The 13409-nt window shown below is 50.6% G+C and overlaps 1 protein-coding gene across 1 annotated transcript in view; it reads left to right on the plus strand.

The window, feature by feature from the left end:
* The first annotated feature begins 1061 nt into the window (after positions 1 to 1061).
* Positions 1062 to 13409, plus strand: part of gse1b (Gse1 coiled-coil protein b) — a 575648-nt gene continuing 563300 nt past the window's right edge. Inside the window, exon 1 of the mRNA XM_080186715.1 lies at positions 1062 to 2256. Within this exon, the coding sequence (XP_080042841.1) occupies positions 1276 to 2256 (981 nt within the window). The 5' untranslated portion in view covers positions 1062 to 1275. The remainder of the gene's footprint in view (positions 2257 to 13409) is intronic.

Genomic DNA, 13409 nt, shown 5'->3' on the forward strand with positions numbered 1-13409 from the left:
GCGAGAGAGGAAGGTGGTGGTGGTGGTGGGGGGGGGGGAGAGAGACAGAGAGAGAGAGAGAGACAGAGACAACAACACCCCCACCCCACCCCCCCCTAACAAGCCCCCAGCATGAGTGACAAAGCAGCGGCTGCTCCGCTCTCCAGGAAGCACCGGCTGATGGCAGCGATCGCGTCCGGGGAGGAGAGCTCGGTGGGCGGCTCGGCGAACGGCTCTGCCCGCCTGCACTGCTTCATCTGCGGGGGCTGGATGAGCCCCGGGCGGGAGCAGCGGCTGCAAGTCCGGGGCAAGTGCGACTCGCCCTACTTCCCCTTCCTGCTGCAGCAGGAGCCGGCTCCCGGTGCCCAGGGGCTGAGCGCCGAGGGCTGGGTGCTGGCGTGCGGAGTGTGCCGCTGCTTCCTGGGCGAGCAGTGGGAGGCTTTCGAGAGGTCGCGGACCCCGGTGGAGAAGCGCATGTACTGGCTCAAGCGGCCCCACCAGTGTGACAGCCGCAGGGTGCCCCAGGAGTGGAACCCCAGCTACCAGCCCGAGGGCAGCCTGGCACAGGGCAGGGGCAGCAAGGAGCTGTCCTCCCTCTCCTCCCTGTCTGACCAGGACATCTCGGACCAGGAGCTGGAGCTGGACCAGCCCCCAGCCCTGGGCATCCCCCCCACCGCCAGTGCCACCCCCAGCCGCCACTTCCCCAGGCTGGCGCTCCCCTTCACCGTCCCCCCCACCTCCTCCACCTCCTCCTCCTCCTCCTCCTGCTCCGGCCAGGGCTGCCCCCCTCACCAGCTGACCAACAGCCACCCAGCCCCCCAGCGCCGCCCCGTCGCGTGCCCCAGGGCCCCGGCGGGGGGGGCCGACGCCAACGCCCCGGCGCCCGGCTCCTCGGACGAGACCCCCGGCCGGCTCAGCCCCTCCAAGTCCAGCGAGGGCAGCGACGCCGGCGGCGACGCCTCCTCCTCGGGGGACGAGCCGGGCGGCCACCGAGGCCGGAACGGGCAGACGGGGGGGCGGGAGGTGGCGAGGGCCAACCGGCAGGCGCGGGAGGCGGGCAGCGTCATCGCCAAGGCCGGGGGCGCAGCGTCGGGGGAACGCCCGGATCGCTCGTGTTTCATCTGCGGCGCCAGGCTGCTGAGGGGCGCCCAGCACCGGGTCCATGTTCAGAAGCAGGAGAACACCTCCGACGGACCCTTCTTCCCCTTCCTGTGGCTTCACAACCCTCCCCCCGGCGCGTGCCCTCTGAGCCCCGAGGGCAGCACCCTGATCTGCTCCTACTGCCACGTGTCCCTGATGCAACAGTGGCAAGGCTTCGAGCTTGCCAACGTGCCCGTGCTGCAGAGGCTGTACGTGGTGCCCTTGAACGCTGGCGTCTTGGGCACGGCCATGAGAAACGCGGGGGAGAGGGACGCGGGCAGCGGCAGGAAGAGCCCTGAGCGGGGCTGCTACCTTTGTGCGGAGGATTGCGGCGAGGACACTCGGGTGGCCCGTTCCAGGAAGCTCAGCGGGGGGGATAACGCCATGTACTTCCCCTTCATCCGCCTCCTGCCCAGCCCCCCCACTTCCAAAGCCATGAGCGAGCGCGGGGAGGTGGGCTGCTGCCGGAGATGCTACGCCGTGCTGGAGGATATGTGGGCAGCGTACACTGCGTCAGAGCGCGAGGAGCTGATCTCGTCGCCCCAGGCCTTCCTCAGGCGCTACCTCCAAGTCAACGCCAGCGCCTCCCATCCAAACGCGGCGGCCGGCCAGCCTCTGAGGCCGGGGCGCGCCTCCGTTTGCCTGCTGTGCGGCACGGAGCTGGAACCCGGCCGGGAGTTTCAGCTGAACGTCAACCCCCCCAGCCGCCACGGAGACCGCGAACCCTTCTTCCCCTTCTTGGCCAGCTGCCCGGGCACAGCCCGCGCCCAACCCGTGGATTCGACTGGCCTGGCGTTCGCCTGCGTTCTGTGTTACCACGACCTGCTGGAGCAGTGGTGGCGCGGGAAGAACTCTCAGCACCCAAGCAGCCCCTGGTCCAGGCAGTACAAGGTGGACACCTTTGTCTGCTTCTTCTGCAGACATGAGCAAAGACGCTACCTTGGCCTGAAAACCATCACAATAAACCGACTGCCAGTCTTCTTGAACGCACCTCGAGTGCTGGAAACCCTCGTGGTGGACAACGGCGAACACTTGACGATCGGGACCTGCGAGGATTGCAGAGCTGTGGTACTGGCTGGGAACTGCCTCAAACAAGGAAGCCAAGTGGATTCTTTAACGCCATCCAGGAACGCACAGGTAAACCACTAGTTTCTTTCCGGTCTGGTGGCACTCTGTTTCCATCAGGCTGCCACTTTTGAGAGTGATGATGTTTTTGGCAGTTTACAATGCCTGGTTCTCTGCTTTGTTTCACGATATCCAAAATTAATCTCAACTGAGATGGGGGGGGCGGGGGAGGGGGCAGGTAATATTTTCACGTCATCTGGGTGTGAGACGGGTTACAAAATCACTAGCAACAGCACCTTAAATCTGGCCAGGTGCTGCCCACCTGGATACTTGAGAACTCAGTACCCAAGGAGAAGCTGGTAATCGAACCAAGCACGTAAGCTGGCGTTGCAGATACGAAACGCAGGGCCCACATACTCAATGATGACGAATTGTTTGTCCTGAAATAGAGTTGGAACGTTGTGATGTTATTTCAGGTCCTGCCTCAAGGTTCTTCTCTCTTTTCCCTTCATTCTGGGGAAATGTTGTCATGATAAATTAGATTTGATTTTCAGCATGCTTCCCCTCATTGTTTAGAATGAGGAAAGAGGATTTTTTTTCTGGAGTTGACTGTACAGATTTCCCAAACTGTAAAGGTACTCATCACTGAAAGAGTTAAGTGTCGAACTTTTAGCCAGGCTTTGTTGCTTCAAGACTCTGAAGCCCAAGTGAGCACACTGGTGCATTGTAAAAATAATGATTATTTGTCTTAGGACTTTAAATCTGATCTCATTCTCAAAATGCTCGGTAACCTGTGAAATATCAGTTCTTTGGTGCAATCTGATTTTTCACTGCTGAAGAAATTTGACAGCAGTTGTTGCCTGACTAATAAGACAGATGCTGTGTTACGTCGGAGCTGATTGGTCCTCATCGCCTTGCCCTTGTTACAAGGAGCATGTGTTCCTATTTTGTCACTTGCAGAGGGATAACCCTGTCCACCTCGGGCTTCCAAGAGGCAACGCTTGCTGCTTTGTGGAAGCAGCTGTGTGTTATTTTGACTGAGGCAGAACCAGACGGACTTATCACCAGGGTGGCAGCAAAGTGTCGTGGCGGGCACGTGACATTCTCGCAAAGCCACACAGCTGGCTTGTGGATTTTCGGGGGAAAAAAAATACCACTCGCGTGTGTGCCAGTGGGTGTGTGAAATTTCTGTCACTACTCTGAATCTAGTCGTGCTTGGGGAGAAAGTTCTGTGTCGCAGTACACTTGATGCCAAGTACTGGTAGCTACAGCCCTGTCATGGGAGTAACGTGAGAGGGAGAAATCAGAGAGTCACACAAACTATGGGATATTAAGTTGCAGACTGACTTATTTTTATTGTTTTTGTGTATCATTGCCAATAAGCTACATAAACCTGGTTACAGTGCACTGCTGTTACACACACACAGACGAGATCTTCACAATTCACAATGCTGACTTTTGACTCAATTTCCTTCATTGGGTCTAAGTGCTTGGCAAGTGCTTTGTTTGTCAAACACTTCTCCTATAAAGGATGTGGCCCTTCAGTCTTGGAAGAAGCGCACTTTTCCTTCATATTAGGCATGTACCTTCCGAGAAAGTTGGCCGCTGCAACTCCCCGCTCCCGTGCGGGGTAACCTCTAGCAAGTCATGCAGTTTCAGACCAGATGAATGAGCCAGGCGATAGTTAAATGCTTCACCTTGGTGCAGTTGATCATTCTACATGAAAGTAAAGCGCAGAGGTTTTGCAAGTGAGCTTGCACAGTACTTATCATCGAATCATAGAGTCCGACAGTGCAGAAGGAGGTCATTCGGCCCATCGAGTCTGCACTGACCACAATCCCACCCAGACCCTATTCCCGTAACCCCATGCATTTACCCGTGCTCGTCCCCCTGACACAAAGGGACAATTTAGCATGGCCAGTCCACCTACCCTGCACATCTGTGGACTGGGGGAGGAAACTGGAGGACCCCAAACCGGAATTCAAACCTAGGACCCTGGCACTGTGACACCACTGTGTCACCGTAGTGCAGGGTACGGTGTGTGAAGATTCATTCATCTTCCAGGAGTGTTTTAAGGTTACAGTTGGTTACACTGTTTCTACACGTACCACCGGGTGATCAGCACTGCTGCCTCACACTGGCAGGGACCCAGTTCAGTTCTGGCCTCAGGTCACTGTCTGTGTGGAATTTGCACATCCTCCCCGTGTCTACGTGGGTTTCCTCGGATGCTCCGGTTTCCTCTCACAGTCCAAAAATGTGCGGCTTAGGGTGGATTGGCCATGCTAAATTGACCCTAGTGTCGGGGGGATTAAGAACATAAGAAATAGGAGCAGGAGTAGGCCATCCAGCCCTTCGAGCCTGCCCCGCCATTCAATAAGATCATGGCTGATCTGTCGCTGCTCAGTTCCACTTTCCCGCCCTCTCCCCATAACCCTTAATCCCCTCTCCTATCAAAAACCCATCAACCCGCGTCTTAAAAATATTTAGCGAGGTAGCCTCCACCACTTCAACGGGCAGAGAATTCCAGAGATTCACCACCCTTTGAGTGAAGAAGTTCCTCCTCAACTCCGTTCTAAACCGCCCCCCTTTTATCTTGAGGCTGTGCCCCCTAGTCCTACTGTCTTTTTTGAGCGGGAAGAGTCTTTCCACCTCTATCCTATCCATCTCATTCATCATCTTATACGTCTCAATGAGATCTCCCCTCATTCTTCTAAACTCTAACGAGTACAAGCCCAGTTTATTCAGCCTCTCCTCATAGCTCAACCCCCTCAACTCCGGTATCAGCCTAGTAAACCTCCTCTGCACTCCCTCCAAGGCCAAAATATCTTTGCGCAGGTGCGGCGCCCAAAACTGCACACAGTACTCCAGCTGCGGCCTCACCAATGCCCTATACAGCCGCAGCAAGACCTCCCTACTTTTATATTCAATCCCCCTCGCTATGAAGGCCAGCATCCCATTCGCCTTCCTGACCACCTGCTGCACCTGCAAGCTGGGTTTTTGCGACTCATGCACAAGGACCCCGAGGTCCCTCTGCACCGTCGCCTGCTGCAGTTTTTCACCCCGTAAGTAATAGTCCTTCCTACCATTCTTCCTACCAAAGTGGACCACCTCACACTTGCCAACATCAAATTCCATTTGCCATTTCCTGGCCCATTCGCCCAGCCTATCTAGATCCTTCTGCAGACTCTCCACACCCTCCGCACAATTTGCCGTTCCCCAATCTTGGTGTCATCAGCAAATTTCGACACTCTACACTCGGTTCCCTCCTCCAGATCATCTATATAAATGGTAAAAAGCTGAGGCCCCAGCACCGACCCCTGGGGCACTCCACTAGTCACCATCCGCCAATCCGAATAGCACCCGTTGACCCCCACTCTCTGCCTCCTATTTGACAACCAATCCTCTATCCACGCTAATACCCTACCCCCAACTCCATGACACTCGACCTTCTGCAATAACCTCTTGTGAGGCACTTTGTCAAACGCCTTCTGAAAATCCAGAAAGACCACATCTACCGGCTCTCCTCTATCCACCGCCCTAGACACATCCTCATAGAACTCCAGTAAATTTGTCAGACACGACTTCCCTTTAATGAAACCGTGCTGCGTCTGCTCTATCAAGCAATTCCCTTCAAGATGACTCGCAATTTCCTCCTTAATGACAGATTCTAACATTTTACCTACCACAGACGTTAAACTAACCGGCCTATAATTCCCCGCCTTTTGCCTGGCACCCTTCTTAAACAACGGTGTAACATTAGCCGTTTTCCAATCATCCGGCACTTCCCCGGAATCCAGCGACGTCTGGAAAATAACCACCAAGGCATCCACTATCACCTCTGCCATTTCTTTCAGAACCCTCGGATGCATTCCATCCGGTCCTGGGGACTTGTCCACAATCAGCTCCTCCAGTCTGTCGAGCACCGCCTCTCTAGTAACAGTAATGTCATTAAGACTCTCCAGTCCTACCACCTTTCCATCGCTAACACCCGGCAAATTATTCACGTCCTCCTCCGTGAAGACAGAAACAAAAAAGTTATTCAATACCTTAGCCATATCCCCATCCCCTACCACTAGCTCCCCTTTCTTATCCTCTAAAGGACCAACATTCACCCTAGCCAGCCTCTTCCTTTTTGTATATTTATAAAAACTCTTGCTATCCTTTTTTATATTAAGCGCTAGCCCAGCTTCATAGTTTCTCCTACCCTTCTTTATCAACCTCTTTGTCAATCTTTGTTGACATTTAAACCTCTCCCAATCCTCTTCTCGCCCACTATTCTTAGCTACTCTAAACGCCTCCGCTTTTAATTTAACACTTTCTTTCACCTCCTTCGTTATCCACGGCTTATTACCTCTCCTCCTACAGTCCTTTTTGACCATCGGAATAAATTTCCGCTGAGCACCAAGAAAGATCTCCTTAAAGATCCTCCACTGCTCCTCAACAGACCCTCCCTCCAACGCGCTCCCCCAGTCCACATTCGCTAATTCTTCTCTCATCCTACTGCACTCCCCTCTATTCAAACAAAGGACGCGTGTCCAGGAACCCACTTTCTCTTCCTCCATCTGCACCAGAAACTCCACCATACAATGATCACTCTCCCTAAGAGGATCCTTCACCACAAGGTCCCTAATTTTACCCGCTTCATTACATAGCGCCAGATCCAAGATAGCTCGCTCCCTCAGGATTAGCAGGATGAATATGTGGGGTTATGGTGATAGGGCCTGAGTGAGATTATGGTCAGTACAAACTCGATGGGCTGAATGGCCTCCTCCTGCACTGTATGGATTCTATGTACTTTGTCCTAATCCTTTCATAAGTCTGTATGATATTTTGTGACAGTGTCCTCCACTCATTTTCTATTAGGCTTTTATCATAATTTCCCACAAAAAGAGAACACGGTGCATTGAATAAACTCCCTGTGTAGGAGTCTCTCTTTCATATTTCACTCTTGAATGGCTGGCTTTGCCTTTCCACACTCTGAACTGCCATTCTGTCTTTGCCTGAAAACACAATGTTTTTAACAGCAGCAAGGTAACTGATAACTCTCTCAATATGCAATGAAACAACACAGGGCCAAAAATAGGATGCGGATTATACTGGAGTTTGAGTTGCATAGAAACAGGTGGAAGAGATTCAGCACTCTGAGTTTGCTCCACCCTTCAAGTAGATCATGACTCATTGCTCATTACCTTAATTTACCTGCCTCAGGTCCATATCCCTTGTTCCTCTGACCCATTCAAAACGAGCTGTGGTTAGCACTGCTGCCTCACAGCACCAGGGACCTGGGCTCGATTCCAGCCTTGGGTGACTGTGCAGAGTCTGCACGCTCTCCCCGTGTCTGCGTGGACTTTCTCCGGGTGCTCCGGTTTCTCTCCCACAGTCCAAAGATGTGTGGGTTAAATGGATTGGCCGTGCTAAATTGCTTCTTAGTGTCAGAGAGGTTAACGCATGAGATTGTGGGGGTGGGGCCTGGTTGTGACTGTTGTGGGTGCAGTCTCAATGGGCTGAGTGGCCTTGAGGGGATTCTATGATTCTTTCTGGCAAACCTCAACAGTCATTTGTGGGAATAGAATTCCTAATTTACTCCAACTCTTTCTGGAGCGTTGGGGGGTTGGGGTGGGGGGCGCGAACATGCTTCCCACTTTCCTTCCCAAAGAGTCTAACACTAATTTTAAGATGATGTCCCTTTCCCCATCAGAGGAAATCTTCCTCAAACCCGCCCCACCAATTCCTTTTGAACATTGTATATCCTTCAGTCTCTTAAATTAACAAGAATGGTGACAGGCCTTTGAGGTTGGCCTATTGGAGCATGAACTCCCTGATTAAGGAGTCAACTGATGGGCCAATCAAGGAATCTTTTCCTTGTATTTTACGGGGAGTGTCAGTTCCTCTGGCACTCCTGAATGTAGACTTCTGACTGATAGCATTCTGTGTACTGCTGTTGGAACTGTAAATAAAGGGATTTTGGTGAAGGGACTTCCGAAGACTGATTACAACACTTATCCTTTCAATGTCTCGGTGTAATTCTGGTGTAGCTGTGATGCACCCACCCACCAGTGCACATTCCCCGAGATGTAGAGCCTGGAACTGAAGCTCAATACTCTTGAACTCTCCCACATCCCTCAGATAATCCAGCCCTCTTGAAGTGACGACCAGTATTCCACGAACTTTTCCCACTGCCCCGCAGTACCTGGTGGCCAAACTTTAATGGTTGGTGTACCTGCTGTGTGGAGTTAACACGGGACTCTTTACCTGCGCTGCGGCTAAATCTGGAGACTTGCCCAATGTGATCCTGTTTACTGCCCTATTTCCGGCTGGAGTACTGTAAGTTGGAGACCCTTAGAATCATAGAATCCTACAGTGCAGAAGGAGGCCATTTGGCCCATCGAGTCTGCACCCAATCTCACCCAGGCCCTATCCCCATAACCCCATGCATTTACCCTAGATAGTTGCCCCTGACGCTAAGGAACAATTTAGCATGGCCAATCACCTAACCCACACATCTTTGGATTGTTTGAGGAAACCAGCGGATCCTGAGGAAACCCAAGCAGACACGGTGAGAATGTGCAGATTCCACGCAGACAATGACCTGAGGCGGGAATTGAACCCGGGTCCCTGGCGCTGTGAGGCAGCAGTGCTTGCCACCGTGTGGAGGTGCCGGCGTTGGACTGGGGTAAACACAGTAAGAAGTCCCACAACACCAGGTTAGAGTGCAACAAGTTTAATTGATAGTAAACCCACGAGCTTTCGGGGTTTGCCCCTTTGTCAGGCGAGTGGAGAGACTCGACGTGGAGAGTTCTGGTCACCACCGTGCCACCCACAGGATCTCCCAGTTCAGCACCGCCGTGCCCGTAACTGCTCACTCAGTGCGCGCAGAGTGGGGATTGAACCTTGTTTTGCACGCATCAGTAGCAGGACACATTGGTGCAGTCAGGCATTGTGTTCCGAGTGTGGGCTGCCCCATGGGAGGCAAAGGAAGGTGTCTGTGCGTGTGTTGAGGGAGAGGGTGGTAATTAAAAAGCACGGCTGGAATAGCTGCATTCCCGCCTGTGCAGGACAAAGGTATAAAATAATGATGATATCTGGAGCATGTAATTCTGGTCTGTCACTCACGCTGCTGCGCTGAATATTCACTACACTGCTTCACTGCTGAATGGAAATGAAAGTTCCAGATGTGCAGCCCTGTCTCCTACAGTACTGAACCCCAGGAGTAGGGAAACAGCTGGCAACAATTATAAACAAGGCATGGGTTATATGATGATTGTCTGATTGCGGGCTTTGCTTATTTGATTTTAAAATAATTGCAAGTCTGCACTATCTTTTATTGTAAACAGTAGTCTATTATAAGATTACATAACTGCACCCTCTAGTGCTTGTGCCCACAATTACACTTACACAGGGGCCTCAAGTAGTGTGTGTGCATATGGTGGGAGTAAGGGATTCACAGATTCAATGCAAACATCAAATATATTTACTTAACGAAAGAGCGGTTGCGAGTAGGTTGTTAACGATTAACACTGCGGTGAAGTTACTATTGAAAATCCCCTAGTCGCCACAGTCCGGCGCGTGTTCGGGTACACTGAGGGAGAATTTAGCACGGCCAATTCACCTAACCACCATATCTTTCGGACTCTGGGAGAAACCGGAGCACCCGGAGGAAACCCACGCAGACACAGGGAAAATGTGCAGACTCTGCACAGACAGTGACCCAAGCTCAGGAATCGAACCCAGGTCCCTGGTGCTTTGAGGCAGCAGTGGTAACAATGTGCCGCTGTGTGAATGTACTAATATTACAGGATTGTAGATGTATTTTTCTTTTGGTTAAAGCATTTTCAAGTCCGGTGATTTGCCACAGCTTCCTCTCTAGAATCAGAGAATCCTACAGTGCCGAAGGAGGCTATTCAGCCCATCGAGTCTGCACCGACCACAATCCCACCCAGGCCCTGTCCCCATAACCCCACGCATTTATCCCAGCTAGTCTCCCTGATGCTCAGGGCCGTTCAGCATGGCCAATCCACCTAACCTGCACATCTTTCGGATTGTGGGAGGAAACCGGAGGAAACCCATACAGACACGGGGAGAATGTGCAAACTCCGCACGGACAGTGATCCAAGCTGGGAATCTCTGGCGCTGTGAGGCAGCAGTGCTAACCACTGTGTCGCCATGCTGCTTCTCCCGTGGGAGAGTTCATTAATTCTATCAGCAGCTTCTGATCACACTGGTTCAATCCCTCCGCCATCCTGGGAGGTAATCTGTTTGCAGTTAGACACACTTTTTCATTGGTGCAAAGAGGTTTTGGGTGTTTTTTTTCCAAAAATATACTTTATTCATAAAAATCTCAATTGAACCAATACAGACCTACATGTCTATAAATTGCAAATAATACATTTTTACAGTCCTATACAAATTACAGTCATTACATGTCAAAACTTAAAACTATATACGTGCCTCAAAATGTACTGTGTGCCGTTATTTCTCAGATTGGCACACATTTACGCAGGCCGAGGGTATTCTGCAGTTCCCGGACCCTCGGTCTGCCTCCATTGAAAGGCCTTACAGTGTGGTCTTTCCCCACTGTGCCTTTGCGGTGGCTGCCCCAAGCTTCAGCGCATCCCTCGGCACGTAGCCCTGGACCTTGGAATGTGCCAGTCTGCAACACTCCGTCGAGGACCGTTCTTTCAAGCGGAAGATTTTGGGTGTTCCTCAATGCAAATTTGCCCCTGTAATTTCAGAGGTTATTCAGTGCATCAAACTCTGGGATCTTTCAGGAGCCCTTCACATTCAGGCTTAACCCAAACCACACCTTCGATCCGATTCCACATCAGCTCTGCTGGTTTGGATTTCATCACAGTGCTTCAGACACTTCAAAAAAAAGGCTAAGAAACCTTCTATCTGCCACTCATCAACGCTGGCTAAAAGCAAAATATTGGAATCTGAAACAGTAAGCAGAAAATGCTGGAAAATCTCAGCAGGCCTGACAGCATCTGTGGAGAGAGAATGGAGCCAACGTTTCAAGTCTAGGTGACCCTTTGTCAGACCTGTTCTGTCAGAAGTTCTTGCTTCATCTTCATGTTAAAGTGACAGCCCCAGTCAGGCAGCAGCGGTCTTGTATTGGGGTCAAATCGCTATGAGTTCCAAGCCCCAATTCAGGGCACTTTGCACAAAACATTAACCCCCCTCAGAGGGACACTTTTGTGAAAAAAGAGCAGGGAGGTTCTGCCCAGTGTGCTGACCAGTGTTTATAAAAAGAACAAAGAAAATTCCAGTGCAGGAACAGGCCATCGGCCCTCCAAACCTGCACAGACCATGCTACCCAACTGAACTAAAACCCTTCCGGGGACCACATCCCTCCATTCCCATCCTATTTGTGTATTTGCCCAGATGCCCCTCACAAGTCACTATCGTATCTACTTCCACTACCTCCCTCGGCAGTGAGTTCCAGGCACCCTCCATTGACGTACAACACTAAAACGTATCATTAATGCCTTATTGTTCCCACAAAACTTGCTGATTAGCTGCCATGTGTCCCGCGTTACAATATTGGCTGTGAAGTGCTCTGGGAGGTCCTGAGACCACGTTAGGTGCTATATAAATGCAAATGATCTCCTCCATTGACTGAAACGTTTTTCAAAAAACACCAGTGCTTTGTATCAATGAAATGCAGCCAAAACCTATCACTAATTAGTCAGTCATGCTTGCTGTGATTTCATGATGTTGGATAGATAAATCATGCAATGCATGATTCATTTGCTTTTATTATTGTCACATGCATGGGAATACAGTGAGGAGTATTGTTCCTTGCATGCCATACAGACAAAACATGCCGCACATAGAGTACATAGGGGAGGAGGAGAGGAGAGGGTGCAGAATGTACAGTCATAACTAGGGTGTAGAGAAAGATCAGCTTAACAGATGATAGGACCAATTCAAATTTCCCATCAATTATTTTACAATATTGCATTGACAATTATTGCACATTAGTTGGTCTGTTGCTGTTTCTAGTTTAGTGATCTGCTACCATCATAGTCATTGATTGCACCATAATATTAGAATCATTTGTCTGATAAAGAATTTCCCAGTGTGAACATATTATTCCATATAGTTTTCCAGGATGCTGATGGATTTGTTTATTATCGCCTTACAGTGAGAGGGCATTTATTGATTTGATTTGATTTATTATCGTCACGTGTGTGCAGTGAAGAATGCTGTTTCTTGCACGCCATGCAAAGCATACCATTCATAGAGAAGGAGAGAGAATGTAGTGTTACAGTCACAGCTAGGGTGTTGGGAAAGATCAACTTAATGCGAGGTGGGTCCATTCAAAGGTCTGATGGCAGCAGAGAAGAAGTTGTTCTTGAGTTGGTTGGTACATGACCTCAGACTTTTATATCTTTTTCCCAACAGAAGAAGGTGGGGAAGATAGAACGTCTGCAGTGCGTGGAGTCCTTAATTATGCTGGCTTCTTTTCTGAGGCAGCGAGAAGTGTGGACAGAGTCAATGGATGGGAGGCTAATTTGTGTGGTGGACTGGGCTACCTTCACAACCCCTAGTAGTTTCTTGCGATCTTGGGGCAGAGCCATACCAAGTTGTGATACAACCAGAAGGAATGCTTTCTATGGTGCACCTGCAAAAGTTGATGATAGCCGTAGCAGACATGCCAAATTTCCTTAGTTTTCTGAGAAAGTAGACGCGTAGGTGGGCTTTCTTAACTATAGTGTTGGCGTGGGGGGACCAGGGCAGGTTGTTGGTGATCTGGACACTTAAAAACTTGAAGCTCTCAACCATTTCTACTTCACCCCCTTTGATGTAGATCGAAGCATGTCCTTCACTACGCTTCCTGAAGTTGATAACTATCTCCTTAGCTTTGTTGACATTGAGCGAGAGATTATTGTCATTGCACCAGCTCATTAGATTCTCTTTCCTTTTTTGTAGTCTTTTTTCAGCATGGGAACAGGACCTTCAGCCCAACTTGTCCATGCTGCCCTTTCTTTTTAAAACCCCTAAGCTAATCCCAATTGCCCGCATTTGGCCCATATCTCTCTATACCCATCTTACCCATGTAACTATCTAAATGCTTTTTAAAAGACAATATTGTACTCGCCTCTAGTACTGCCTCTGGCAGCACTCACCACCTTCTGTGTGAAACAGTTGCCCTTCTGGACACTTTTGTATCTCTCCCCTCTCACCTTAAACCTATGCCCTCTAGTTTTAGATTCCCCTACTTT

This window comes from Carcharhinus amblyrhynchos, chromosome 4 (genome assembly GCF_965287045.1).
Source record: "Carcharhinus amblyrhynchos chromosome 4, sCarAmb.v2.hapA, whole genome shotgun sequence".
NCBI lineage: Eukaryota > Metazoa > Chordata > Chondrichthyes > Carcharhiniformes > Carcharhinidae > Carcharhinus > Carcharhinus amblyrhynchos.